The 13,956-nt window shown below is 39.4% G+C and overlaps 1 protein-coding gene across 1 annotated transcript; it reads right to left on the reverse strand.

Annotated features, from left to right (window-relative positions):
* Positions 1-3,426: 3,426 nt before the first annotated feature.
* On the reverse strand, positions 3,427-9,958 carry rbm7 (RNA binding motif protein 7). Its single transcript, XM_042413156.1, has 5 exons — positions 9,753-9,958; positions 9,300-9,462; positions 6,606-6,681; positions 4,678-4,768; positions 3,427-4,452 (listed from the first exon to the last, which is right to left on the reverse strand). The coding sequence occupies exons 1-5, from the start codon at positions 9,843-9,845 to the stop codon at positions 4,090-4,092; spliced, it is 786 nt and encodes a 261-aa protein (XP_042269090.1). The 5' UTR covers positions 9,846-9,958; the 3' UTR covers positions 3,427-4,089.
* Between the last annotated feature and the right edge of the window lie 3,998 nt (positions 9,959-13,956).

Consider the following 13,956-nt stretch of genomic DNA (forward strand, 5'->3'; position numbering starts at 1 on the left):
AGCGCCACCGTGGTAATGAACTGACTAGGATGTGTGCTCACACCCACTGCTATATAAACCATCCCTGAACACATCTTTACCGCTCTCGCTCTCTCTCTCTCTCTCTCTCTCTCTCGCTCTCTCTCTCTCGTTCTTTCTCTCTCTCTCTCTCTCTCTCTCTCTCTCTCTCTGTCTCTCTCTCTCTCTCCCTCTCTCTCTCACAGATACACACGTAGCCTACTGTGCCACACATGCCCCCCACCCGAACGCCCACCACCACCAAAAAAAAAAAAATATATTGTCCTTTCTGTGATTTCTTGTAACCAACCGATCAGGTGAACAACGAAGATCATATTTACAGAATTAAACTAATATAATCAATATCGCAGCCTGCTACAAATACACTTCTCTATTTCAAACATATAGTGACCTATTATAGTTTCCCGAATACATGTTCAGATCAGAGCCACACAAAACCTTAGATTCATCTGGGGTTCACTAAGATGGTGCCGTTTCTTTGTTTCAACAATTATATTTTAAATAGCCTTCTCACTGTATTTATTAATCGGACTATTAGTAAACCTACGTCGAACTTTAGTAAAAAAAAATTCTAGGTCTGCTTCAGATATACAAAAAAACAATTCAGTTTTCTATTTTAATTTAAATTAACTTTAAACTGAAAACCGTTTAGTACCATATAGCAAGTCAACTTGAACGAATAAATGAGGCTCCACGTGGGATGAATATTTCTTTCTTTCTTTTCATTTTTATTCTTAAACCATTAACTTATGTTGAGAAGCAGCTATCACAGATCTGAGTGAGGTTTTAAGACTGCTTCAGATAGTCTGACTGATTCAACTGCGTCATGGTTATTATTATTATAATTGAAATTATTCTTATTTATTAATATTTACAATTATAATGATAATGATGTATTTAGGGAATTTAATTGTCGTTACATATGATTTTTCTTGCTGGAACATTATCATTTTATTACTGAACAACCTAAATCATGAGCTACTTATAAAGGAGCAATAAAGCCAGAACTGCGGTGAAAGGCCAAGTCAATGATGTCGTTTTTTTCTTTACCGGCTTGCCAAGCAAACTGACGCATTTCTAATTTATTATTAATCAACAATTGCGTGCGCGCGCGAATGACATGGCGGCACGCCGAACACATATCCTAAGTGTCTTTACTATCTCGAATAAAATACCGTGACAAGCTCAAATAAAAGCAACTACTGAAAATTCTTCTTCCAAGTTCTGAGTTGGCACAAAAAAAGTTTAATCCAAGAATGATATCAATTTTCAGAATATAATTTGTCAGTTAGATCAAATAGTTCATGAGAAAAGTATATTATCAGTGTTGGCTGAACGTGCTGATAGCTCTGACATTAATGTGAAGGAATAGCTCACATACCGACACGTTCCGTTTGACAGGCTGAATCTTTCCACATGCATTTCCCATTCTTTTATTATTCTACAAATAATCGCTGATAGTAGAAAATGATGTTTTTCCTTTTTATTTGACGTTCTGTTATTGCAGATTTGAGCAGTTTGAAACATTGAGAAGAAGAAGAAGAAGAAGAAGAAGAAGAAGAAGAAGAAGAAGAAGAAGAGGAATACATCTTTTTTTTTTTTTAAAGAATTTACATGATGTGTTTTAACTAAAAATAATGCTCCCTGTGAGGAAACCCGGTGGAGGTACAGTTTCAAGTTTAAACTTTTGCAACGTCGGTGTCCTAAAAGGAAGGAACGATTATCATCTGAAGAATTGGAAATAAATTTAACTCGCTGGCGGATTATTCCCGAAGCCGCCGTGTTCAAAGGATTACAGAGGGGGGAAATATGGGAGCTCTGCATGGGAAAGCTCGGCTGCTTTTCAGAGGTTTGATGGCTTATCAAAGAGGGGGAGATGAGAACAACTGCTGCAGTCTGCGGAGCACATTTGACTTTTTTTTTTTTTGAAGGGGCGGGTGGGGAGGGAAGCCTCTGCTACAGTAGGCCGTTATTGTAGCAGAGTGCTACAGTATATTCGTTACAAAATTCAATCCTAAAAGTTAACACAGGAAAAATGAAACGAAACTTTTTTCGAAATTAGGAGATAATTGTCTCTTAATTAACTTCCCTTTATTGTTTTGAATCAGGTGTCATTTTCTGATCGCTTTAACCAATAAAAAATAAATGTAGTCTATACTTTCAATGCTTTCAGCAAACTCTATACAGGAGGATTTCCTGCCAATAACTTTCCACTTATTTAAAGGTAATTAAGATTCCATGAAAAAGACTATCACAAGCTACTTTAGGCCTGTTTCTTTGGCTACAATGCCACCAGTGAACCCAACAACCTAAGGTGGTGCCAAGCTCCGGCAATCACGGCTGTAGGCATCTTGTCACTTGTGGTTTGTGTTGCGGGGCTGCTACAACGGAGGGGAGGGTCTCCGGGTGTTTGGAAGGGGATCATTTCAAGAGACACGCTTCTATATAAGTCCACACAGCAGCGGCTACTGAGCGGGCTCTCTAATCCGCCCGCTCCAGGGCTGGAGACGCCAGCCAGATCAACCAATTAAAGGAGTTATGCCACGGCCAGAAGTGTAATAAGGGCCTTCTTAGTACTGACACCGAACAGAGGATACTCTCTATTAGAGCGATTTGAGAGCATCGGGATGCAATCTGACACGAGGCAGATTACAGGCAAGACACAGAGCTTAGTGGAGAGGGTGCAAATGCACCTCCACTTTTGGACAGCGGGAGATTTATTAGGGGATGTAGTTGTCGATACAGCGCGGAGGGGCCTGCTGTTAGTGGCATAAGCACTTTCGGAAGGGTAGATTATGACCTCAACGCGGACATTAAGGGATTTGATCAGCACTTTGTTGTATGCAAACTCTAACAGAGACACCAGGGTATAGATGCTGAAAGGCTGATTAAATTTGAGATGTTTAGGGTCAAAGTGCTGCTAACTCTGGGAGAGTACTCCTTTCACATAAATGGAGCAAAATCTGCGCCGTTTCAAGGTGGCTGGTTTTTTACTATGTTCGAGATTGGGGAGCAAGAAACAAGCCTACACATAATTGCATGTTGTAAAGTGAACAGAGTGGGTGACAAATCCATGTCAAGACTTGAAAGCATCCTAAATAGAAAGGTCAAATGTAGGAGCTGATCATGTGGCTCAGTTATATTTAACATCTTAATTGATTCAATGAAAGGATGCGCGTGGCGCCACCTGTAGATTACTTCATAACCCGCTGCACAAGCATATTAGTTACACATGGGCCATTTATAGGTGCAGATAAGGCCATGTGTGCATGCATTACAGCATGTAGCATCAACATACAATAGCTCACTTACTTAACCCAGTCGCATAAAGAGCTGCAAATAGCATTCATGATGAACAGCCAAGGCGCAGGCATTTGTGTGGTGACCAGATGAAAGACAATGCAACAGTCAAATCAAAAGACTTTTATAGTCATGAAAATGTTCATTTTTTTTTTAAAACATTATGAGTTTGTCGTACAGACCAAGAATTAAAAAAATAAAATAAAGCCCACTTTTAGTGAGAGCAAGGTCAGCTGATCTAAACAGTAAGAAAGGATGGTGCCCTATTGCAGGAAAAGTGGTGCTGGTGAAATCGTTAGTTGAAAATGTTCTTTTTTTTGCAAAATACCTTAAGAGTTTAAAATTCTGGCAGCACCGTTTAAAGATTATTTGCATAACATAAAACCTGGCCAATATCCTAAATCCTTTTTTTTTCTTTTTTTTTTAAATACATGTCTTTTTTTTGTCCTCCAAAATGACTACAAGTCATGTCTGCTTGTTGTCCTTGCTCTAATGACAATACAGTCCCCCCCCCTCCCTCCCCCACCAAAATATATGCAACAGCTGTGAGAAAAAGCTCACATGAAGGTATTGTACAAATTTAAAAACGCCTTAAAAAGTAAACAAAAATGGCTCTAAGGCATAAGATAGTAAATAGTCAAACTGGTAGGATCATGTACAAACAACCTGAGTATACATGACAATTTTGTCAACATAATTCATGATCTTCTTTTGTGAGCTGTCCATAAATTTGTGAAAAACATAAGTCTTTACAGAAATCCTTTACGTGCCTCAGTACCGTCTCCATCGTCTATCTTGGTAGCCGCGGTTGCTACCCCTGTCGTCATAATGTCTGTTGCCACCTCTGCCGTCGTGGTGACGGTTGCCGCTTCTGTCGTTCTGGTGGTGATAGTTGTTCCGGCTGTGGCCGTGTTGCTGATGATGGCCGGAACCGGGTTCGTCTGCGTAGCGCTGACTTCTGCCGCCGCTGTTCATTTGGGACGGATGATGCCGATAGGGAGCGTTATCGTGTTGCCTTGAGCCGCCTCCGCCCGGATTTCCACCTGCGGACAGCTGCCTCTGCTGAGGCTTGGAGAAGCTGTCGCTCAACTGCTCGAGCTGCTGCATCTGGAGCTGCAACATCATGTTGTTCATCTGTGGATGAAGGAAAAGACGCGTATCAGTGTCTGTGACTGATACGGCTTATGGAGGCCAAAAAGTCTGTTTCTATTCCTGTCAAGACATACAATCTACACATGTATTTATTACTGAGGAACTGAGGCACATTTTTAACTAAAACCAAGGGGTTAAATCAATGTCATCACTGTGCAGGGTGTGTCATTACAAAAGGATTAAAAAAAATAAATAAGAAGAACTTACCATGACATGCTTCTGCAGATTATCAGGAGATGAAAAGGATCTTTGCATTTGGGGAGGAGTATAAGGTGGAGAACTGAACTGGATCGGAGTCCTGTAAGAGCAAAATAGACCAAATATTTTTCATCACAAAAAGTCAAAACAAGTCAACATAATGTTAGGATATTGACTATCACCCACTTTTGCAGAATCCATGTTTGACTTCTTAAAATTTTCGATTATTTAAATTATTTTTAATTCATGCGTGACCTTTCGTCTGCTTTGTGAATTAAATAAATTCACTCGGGGGAAAGAAACCTAAAAGACACGACAACTTTAATCTGATTTCACCCCTTTTAACAATTCATCCGTCCAGCCGCAGCAGCCAGATATTATATTACCAGACTCGCATCGACCCAGAAAATGCTCAGGATGATTTTCATGTTCGATGTATTCTGCTGTTGTTGAAAAGCCAAGTAATGACATCATTTTTTTTTTCGGTTATAAGTGCACAGTGCCAAGATCTGTGTAGGAATATGAGATGAATAAGCCCGTCAGCGCTGAGAGGCCAAATCTGATACAATTCATAGGACTGCATTCAACACGCAACTAATGCTGCAATCAATGGACTGTTCACTACACAACTTTTTGATTTATGGGGGATTAAGTGTGAACCTTCGCACGCACACACACACACACACACACACACACACACACATATTCAGCCAAGGTTACCATGGTGATTTGACTCGGTTAAAAGTGAGACGGGTTCCTGATACCACGAAGCCTGCGTTAAGCACAAAGTTACCTTGCTGACCCAAACCACCGGTGTGATCTGTGTGAGGTTGTTATCTGTGTTTAGTGCATTTGTGGTGCTTTATCAGCTTTAGTCGATGACTACAATGAAATGCATAACATGTTGAGTTTCAGCTTCACTTTAGTCTCTCTCACACTCACTCGCACAACCGGCTATTCCTCTCTTAAGACAGCTCACTGTTATCAGTTACAAAAACAAAGTCCCGTTTGTACTAGATGTAGACAAAAGGTACAGAAACTAAATTTAAAAAAAAAAACAAAAAAAAACAGGTATTTTAAACTGTGCAAGTCTCATCTGATTTTTTTTCCAGAAATGTGTTTAAAGCTATTTTTCCTCCATTCTAGTAGAACAAATCAACATAAATTAAGCACCATGCAGTGCACGCAGACAAAACAAATATACATTACATTGGTCTGATACTGCGTAATTGAACTCTAGGGCCAATACTTTCAGGTTTTTTCAGAAAATGCTCTGAACAGTCACAGCCTGCATGAGATTTTGGCATGAAACGTGGAAAGGACTGCACATCAAGTTTTCTATATGTATAAATAAAGACCAGTCCAATCCCATTTCATGCCACATCATGTGCCAGAACTCCCTATTTTAGTGCACAAGGCGTTGCCAAGAGCATAAAAAACTTGCATGTCTAAGTAATTTTCAGTAAGGAGGAAGCATCTTTGGGAACGTCAACACATACAGGAAGTCTGGTACCAATTATAAACATACAGTAATACTATGAATCAAACATATTTACTTATGACTAAATACGTTACTAACAGTGTGGCAAAGTAGGTTTGCATTTAGTGGTAAGTGTCTTTCTGGCTTATGAAAAAAAAACGCCCAAACATTTTATCATGTTTGTTATGTATGACTTCATAACTTGGTTTTCACTTTAAACGACTAACTTCACAGCTCACACGGACAAGAGATTAATCAACCTCAGCTTGAGTTGTTTGTCTTATCCGTGTAAAGCGTCTGGAAAACAACCGCTGTGTTGCGGACACAAACATCTATCACAGGTCTATCAAAAGCAGCAGGAGAAAAATCCAGTAGCTGCTGTAATGCTACTGATGCTGATGTTAACCAGATTTTGTTTCTGGCGCTGCTGGACAAACTATTCATGAGACATTCTTACCTCTGGCCATGGGGATTAGGGGTATTTGCAGGACTTGAATTCTGCGAGTTCCCTGGACTGCTGCTATGGCTGCTACCTGTGATGGGACAAAGGAAGCAATAAAATAGTTTATTAGTGAAGGGGAAAACGATTTTAGTACATACTGTACGAGTACGGCAGGCATGTGCTTTTATTACGTGTCCCACTGAGTGCTACATATTTAAATAAATACACGATATAATGACATAAGGACAAGTCTTTAATTTTTAAAGACTTTTTTTTTTTTTTTAACAAAACAGCCAGAGGGGTTGCCATGTGTTGCACTATACATCACGAGAACACATGGAAATTCATTGTCTTTAGTGTAAATATTTAATGTCTTTGCTTTAAGCCTTTTACAGTCTTTTCACACAAGACTTCCCTCATTTTTTTTTGTGCAGCACCAGTGTGTCTCTGTGACACCTTGAGTTCATTTTTATCAACCATATGACTAGTGAGGGCATTCTGTTGATGAATATTCGTATTTACATATTCCTTAGAAGACCACTCGTTATAAACACATTGTGACTGGTGATTGGGTTTAACGAGCGATCGTGTTAACTGGTTGAATGTTCAACACAGGATCCTTTTTGTCTTACAGTATGTAAATCAAATGGTGTTGCTAACAAGATGCATTCACAGATCTTCACTTATTTTTCTGAAATTAATTTTTTTTAAATGTTAACTTGTCCGGAGGAGAGGCAAAGCTGAATCTCGATGCGGTATCTCACACTGATGGGTCACATGTTAAACAGACAGCAGGCTGGTTAAACCAGGTGAATACTGGCCGTGTGACCACACAGTTTGCACATTATTAGGGATGAAACAGTTATCAGTTTCACATTAAACCACCATAAAATTGCCGACAGTTAGTATTACCGTTTCAAATTTTAATTATCATTAAAACTGTCAGTCACAGTCAATACTGTCCGGCATCAACCAAACTTAGCAACAGAAGGCAGTGACAGTGCTCAGGAGATTTTTCAGCCTTACGCCGTGTCTAGACAGCAAGCGTGTCAGACGCGTTTTTGACGCACACATCACACGCAACGGATACACTCTATTTTTAATCTATGCAACTATTTGCACCAGCTCTGTGAAGGCTTGCGTCTCACAGCTGTAACAACCTGAAGCATTCATTTACACTTCCAAGTCCTCCGTTTTAGACGCGACACTACAGTCACATGTATTGGGCTCTGAGCACTCCCAACAGGCAGGTGACCTACGCTCAACACTGCACTTGAACGCCTCCAGTGTAGACACACAGACGGAGCGCTCGCTGCTGCTGCTGCTCTACTGACGTGCTGCTAACTCTACGTTTGCTGTCTCAACACGGGGTTAAGAGGACTAATTCACTACTTCAAATCGAATTCATGCTTTCCATGTACTGCATCTGCGGACAGCTGTGGTCTTGCGTACGTGCACGCAGTTCCATTCATACTTTTTTCAGAGGTCCAAGGACACAGGCACGTTCCACATGTGCCTGCTAGTAAACAGGGTTAGAGTGTGATAACTTTCCAGAGTCGTAAAATCCAGTCTGTGAGTATTTCAAACCGCTGTGCAATGTTTTTTCTGATCAAACTTTAAATGTTACATGCTGGATTGTATTTCATTGTCTCACCGGCACTTTAAACAAAACACCCACACCAACACAGCGCCCTTGTATAGTTTTACAAGGACTGCTCTCAGTCTGAATGCAGCTGAGGAGTTTCTGTTTGTTGCTGAGCAACAAGATAAAGTCGAAAAAAGAAAAGTGACAGCTTAATGAGAACAGGAATACAGTACATACATACATCAGAAAAGACAGGCATTCCTGCTTGCTGCTGCACAGAGTACAGTTACATCTCATGGCCACATGGTGTCATCTTTAATGTCAATGCACATTTGATATGGTTTCCATATGTTTACATGGTATTAGCTATGTTATTATTTTAGTGTTTATGCAAACAAAAAGTGCACAATTCTGCTAATTTTACCTGTGGTTTTAAATATCAAACTGGGTGAAATGATTTCATTATGTATCAGTGCTTTGTGAACATTTTAACATAATGTGATAATTTTGGTCACTATAATTGTGATATTAAATTTTTCTACTGTTTCATCTCTACACAATAAGTTCACAAACTGTACATATTATGTGTACACAAGGACAGGGCAGGTCAATTGGCTAAATATGGGCCACTTTCCAATTGAAGATAATTGTATAAAATCCAAAGATTGGCTGTAGCTGCTAATTTATATGCTGCGTTTTGTTTCCCGAATTATAAGAAACGTTACGAGAGATGAATGTTTCTTGCTGAGCACAATTTAACTTATGTAAATGTTTAGATGATAAACAGATGAGTATATTCTAATTAAAGTAAAATTGATAAGACTTTTAGGACACCTGCGTGTTCTGTTAGTGTTTCCAACATTTGCCGTAACCACGACAACCACGACACATTCGGCTAAAAGTCACCAGTTAACACAGTCACAAGTTAAACCGAAACACCTGCTGCCACACAACACTGAACCAAGACCGAATCGATTTAAAGTGAAAGGACACCTACAAGTTTAGGCTGCTACTTTGACTCTGCTTTACTATAATTAAGATTAAAAGAAAAACGCTGAATATAATGACGTATATGAGCAACTGTCAAAACTGCTCACCGGTTGAAAATAAAAACGTGAACTTACCTGATCTGAACTGCACATGGATAGCTCTGCCGAACAGCGATGTCCCGTTCAGTAGCTGCATGGCGTATGGCACGGACACTTCGTGTTTGTAAACGGCGAAACCAAATGTTTTCTGTTTCCCATCAGAGTCTTTTGGGATTTTGGTTTTGATGAGAGGTCCTGCCTGCAAAAACAATCTGATTAATGTTGTGCACAAACAGCGACTGCAGCTAACGACAGCTAGGTTAGCCAGCTAGCCTAAATGAATCAATAACATCTCTTAAAATTGTCCGCAGCGTATACAAAACAAACATTAGCGTGATACAAGTGACGTTATGTGAAGGAGCTTACTACAAAAGCCTATCACTTCATAATATATCACTTTTGGGTAATTTCAATTTAACACTTTCGCTCGGTTAGCATTCTGTGTGTGATGCTAGCTATGTGTAGCGTTAATGTTAGTGACAACAGCACCTGTAAAAACAGTTCAAACAAAAGTTCCTCCGTCACTCTTGAATCTAAATTCCTTATGAAGAGCGTCCGATCCGCTTCATCCTCTATTCCCATCGTATTTAAGCAAGTACTGGCTCTCTCCAAGCGATGCAAACGTTCAGCGTAAAAAAGCGCTCAGTGAAATATAAACGGAAGGCCCTGTGTTGCCGTAAAGTGAAATGTCGTTACATTTGGCGATATTTTTTTTCTAGGATGACGAAGTCATGACCCGCCCTACTCTGCCTCTGATTGGCTTGACTAGATATTTTTACCTTAATTCTAACCAATTTCACTCCTCATGCCGAAACCTAACCAACCCAATAAATTAAGGCAACGAATACTAGCGAATCAGAGGCAGAATAGGGCGGGTCATGACTTCGCCATCCTAGGAAATAAATTTGGCTTATAGTTGAGCTTCCGTTGTGATGAACAGAGGGTACTTTACGACACATTGAACAATAAGGCTGGAAAATGTCTCCCCGTGCTGAATTGAACGTTTTATTATATCCATTATATATCAATGGTTATTCCGTCTAAAGGGATAGACATGATAAACATGTTTTATTTTTTACATAATTATAATAGATGACAGTTCTCTTATATGATGACTGAGAATGAGTTTTTGTTTTCTTTCTTTTGCGCTTCAACAGCAGTCTGCAACAACGAAAAACAACACAGATGACAACAACACAGAGCTGCTTAAAACTACAATGAAGATTTGATGTTTAATGCAAACTACTTATTTTTATAACTAGACTACTAGGGCTTCAACTTTCACGATTGACAGTCTAATCTATTGATTAGACTTTTTGTTTGATCAATTAATCGAAATGCCTGTTACAATTTCTCAGAGATCAAGCTGATATCATCAAACTGCTTGTTTTTTCTGTTTTTGTCAATCTAAAACCTAAAGATATTTCATTCATAATTAATTCACATTCACAATTAATTCATAAATTAATTGTCTTTGTTTTTGTTTGTTTTGTTTTGTTTTTGTTTGTGTGCTTTAGTTGTTTGAATTGCATGCCATTTACAAGTGCAATGTATAGTACTAACACTTGTTAAAAGACACCCAAGAGAACAGTAAAAAACTGATTTTCACAGCAGACATTTTGTATGGTTTTCCTCTTCTCTTCTCTTCTCTTCTCTTCTCTTCTCTTCTCTTCTCTTCTCTTCTCTTCTCTTCTCTGCCTGTTTCAGTCCCTCTGACTGCCTGCTGGCTGTTGCACACTGATAAGGTTTTCTTATTTTTCTTACCCTGTAGCTCACTCTGATTGGGTCACTGGCTCAATTGCCTAGAACCAAGCGCTTCTGGTATTGGCGACATCATAGCCTGTGGAGGTCAAGTGAGAGGCTTAACTTCCACCCTAATCAGATGGGCCACGGTGTCTGCCCCTCATATTAATTATATCAATTTAAACTGTAATGATTTTCTCCTTCATGCCTGGGGAACATCCTCACAGATTCTGCCCTGGTAAAGCTCAAGTTAGAGAAATCATATGCATATCGGTGACAATTTCAAGACTAAACCTTTCTAGTTTAATTCATGGAGGTGACCTGAGTAGGCCGCATGCTGTAGCCATTACAGAAGAATCTACACCTTGCAATCTCTATGACATATTTATTCCACACAAGGTGCTATTTCCATTACTTCTATTAGTCCAGTGGCAATTAACACCGCAATTTAACACCAAAATCTTGGCTGTCATTCTGTCTCGTGGGAACTGCGCTGTTGTGCATAGTTGTTAACATTTGATGTACTGGCGCTTTCCCACAAAATGCATATGATTTAAAATGCTGCAAGGTTGCAATGGAAGCTGTAAAAAAAGCCTAAACCATAAAACTACACCTGTGCAGTATACTATTTGATGACTAAAGCCCTTGAATCTATTTCGGGTCTCTACATTGCCATTAGCCCATACATCTCCCTGATGTATTTCCCCCTCCCTTTTTATAACCATTGGATGGGTTTCAGGAGAGCACTATGAAAGTGCTGTTCCACGGGACAAAGTATACAGTGTGGAAATAAGTGAACTGGAAGACAAAACAGGCCAACCTGCTGAATCTGTAAAACAAACATCATTGCCCACAGAAACTGACTGAATATAATATGTATTTTTGTAAATGTGCTTTTGATTTCTATACTCAACCAGATCTGATTCGATTAATCCAAATTGTTAGCAATAACCATTTCAGTTATTACTCTCAATACACAGAGCTACACTGAAGAGTCTGAAATATAGCAGTAGATGGCAGCATTGATCCAATGATACCGGTTATGTCAGAGCAGTAGTGGGGACTTCATCTCTGTGGGGATGTGAGACAGTTGCTACGCACCATGGAAGAAAAATTGCTGAATTTAAAGATTCAATTTTTTAATGTGGAGAATGGATTAGATAAGATTGTCATAGGAATATTTTCTTTTAGCCTGTAGCCCACTTTCCAGTTTCTCATAGCATTAAAAAGATCTAAATTGCTTGTTAGTTACGTGGTAATTTTGACTGTGGACCTCTTTTTCTAATGGAGTGCATTTTTTTTCTATGTAGGCAGAAAATTCCTGAGTGAAAGCAGGTGGTCCACAGAACCTCTTTACATTTTACATTTGTGGTGCATACTCATGAACAGGAATATGGGGATATTTGGATATCATAAAGCCATTGTTCTTTATAAGAACTGTCAATATCTTGTTTGACAGGGACTCAAATTGCATATATGATATACTGTATGGATTACTAATATATCCCCCAAGATATCTCAGGTTCACGTCATGTCTTTTTTTTTTTTTTTTTGCTTTGAATACTCATTATTTTTACTTAGCACATGTGCACTCAGCTGCTCAAGTTTATTGAACTGTAGAAATTCACAGAATTGCCTGACTTTGTCTTTATAATCCAAGACACTGACAAGCAGAGCACTGTTATGGCTTTTGATCTGTCTGTAAACAAGTAGTGCTCATGCAGAAAAACATTGTGCTAATTTATAGCAATTACAACACTTTCACAGCTAAACACAGTCCGAAACAGTGGAATGCACTTAAGCTTGAAAAGACATCAAATCCCATCATTAACATGAGTGCATCCATTTTTTTTTTACGACTTAGTTCATGGATGCCTGCACATGAGATTTGGCCTTATTGTTTTAATTAATAGAGAAAAAAACATGACAAAATGGGAGCCATGCTCAAGGGCAAGATGGTAGCCAGTGAGCATTCAACGAAGGGAGAAGTGACATGGCAGGACCCCAGAAATAGGCCACCACCAGCCACTCCTGCTCTGGTCAGATCTGGGTGAAATCTTATGGTGGTTTTAGTGCCTCCACACAAGACTACAGTAATGAGGTTATACATACACACACAATGAACTATAGATACGTCTTCAATTATGACCTCTGGGCAGGAAGGTTTGGTGGGACTGTGAAGTGATTGACTGGTGGCTAGACACATCCTTCTCTTTAACCAGCACCCTTGCTTCAGGCTCCAACCTACATGACACACCCTTCCGCTGTCCTTCCCTCCTGTTTATTAATATTCATAATTCATGTGGAATGAAGTGATTCGGGATCATTAAACGCACATGAATATTTGTCGGATGAAATTTTAACTAAGCCATCCCTCTTTGAAGGCATGATGTCATAGAGCGGCTCCCCATTCAATGCATCCAGTGCACACTTTAATGGCCTGTACCTTTATAAATGCTACTCGGTGCTTATCCAGCAACAACCCCCCACCTCTACCCAATCTTATTTTACACCCCCTGCTCTGCTATTGGATAGACTCAATTGATAGGGATGGAATCTGAGTGGTTCCTAGGTTCCTGTGGCGATATGTGGATCAATCATACTTAATTCAACAGAACAGAAGAACCACTTTTGTGGTGAATGTCATTTATTATTCAGGACTGCGGACTATACAGGCTCGCTTTTAGGTTATTGTATGTCGGAGTATGCAGTATGCATAGTAGTAGTGTGGTGTATTTTCTGTATACTGAGTCCATTTACAATGATCTGTTATGTCTGCATAATCATGTGTGGGAGATGATTCAGAAATATTTTTAGTATATTGCAGTAGAAAAGGAGCTACAGTGCACACATTAAGCCACACAAGTTAAGCATTACTCATCCTTTTCCTGGTAGAATGATAATCATTTTCAATCAATCAATTTCTACAGCTTTGCTTCAAATATTAAGT

This window comes from Thunnus maccoyii, chromosome 6 (genome assembly GCF_910596095.1).
Source record: "Thunnus maccoyii chromosome 6, fThuMac1.1, whole genome shotgun sequence".
Taxonomy (NCBI): Eukaryota; Metazoa; Chordata; class Actinopteri; order Scombriformes; family Scombridae; genus Thunnus; species Thunnus maccoyii.

Coding starts and splice junctions, on each gene's coding strand:
- rbm7 (XM_042413156.1), bottom strand. CDS start 9,845: ATGGGAATAGAGGATGAAGCGGATCGGACGCTCTTCATAAGGAATTTA. Junction 9,463..9,752: donor TGTTTGAACTGTTTTTACAG/GTGCTGTTGTCA, acceptor TTGTTTTTGCAG/GCAGGACCTCTCATCAAAAC. Junction 4,453..4,677: donor ATCTGCAGAAGCATGTCATG/GTAAGTTCTTCT, acceptor CTTCATCCACAG/ATGAACAACATGATGTTGCA.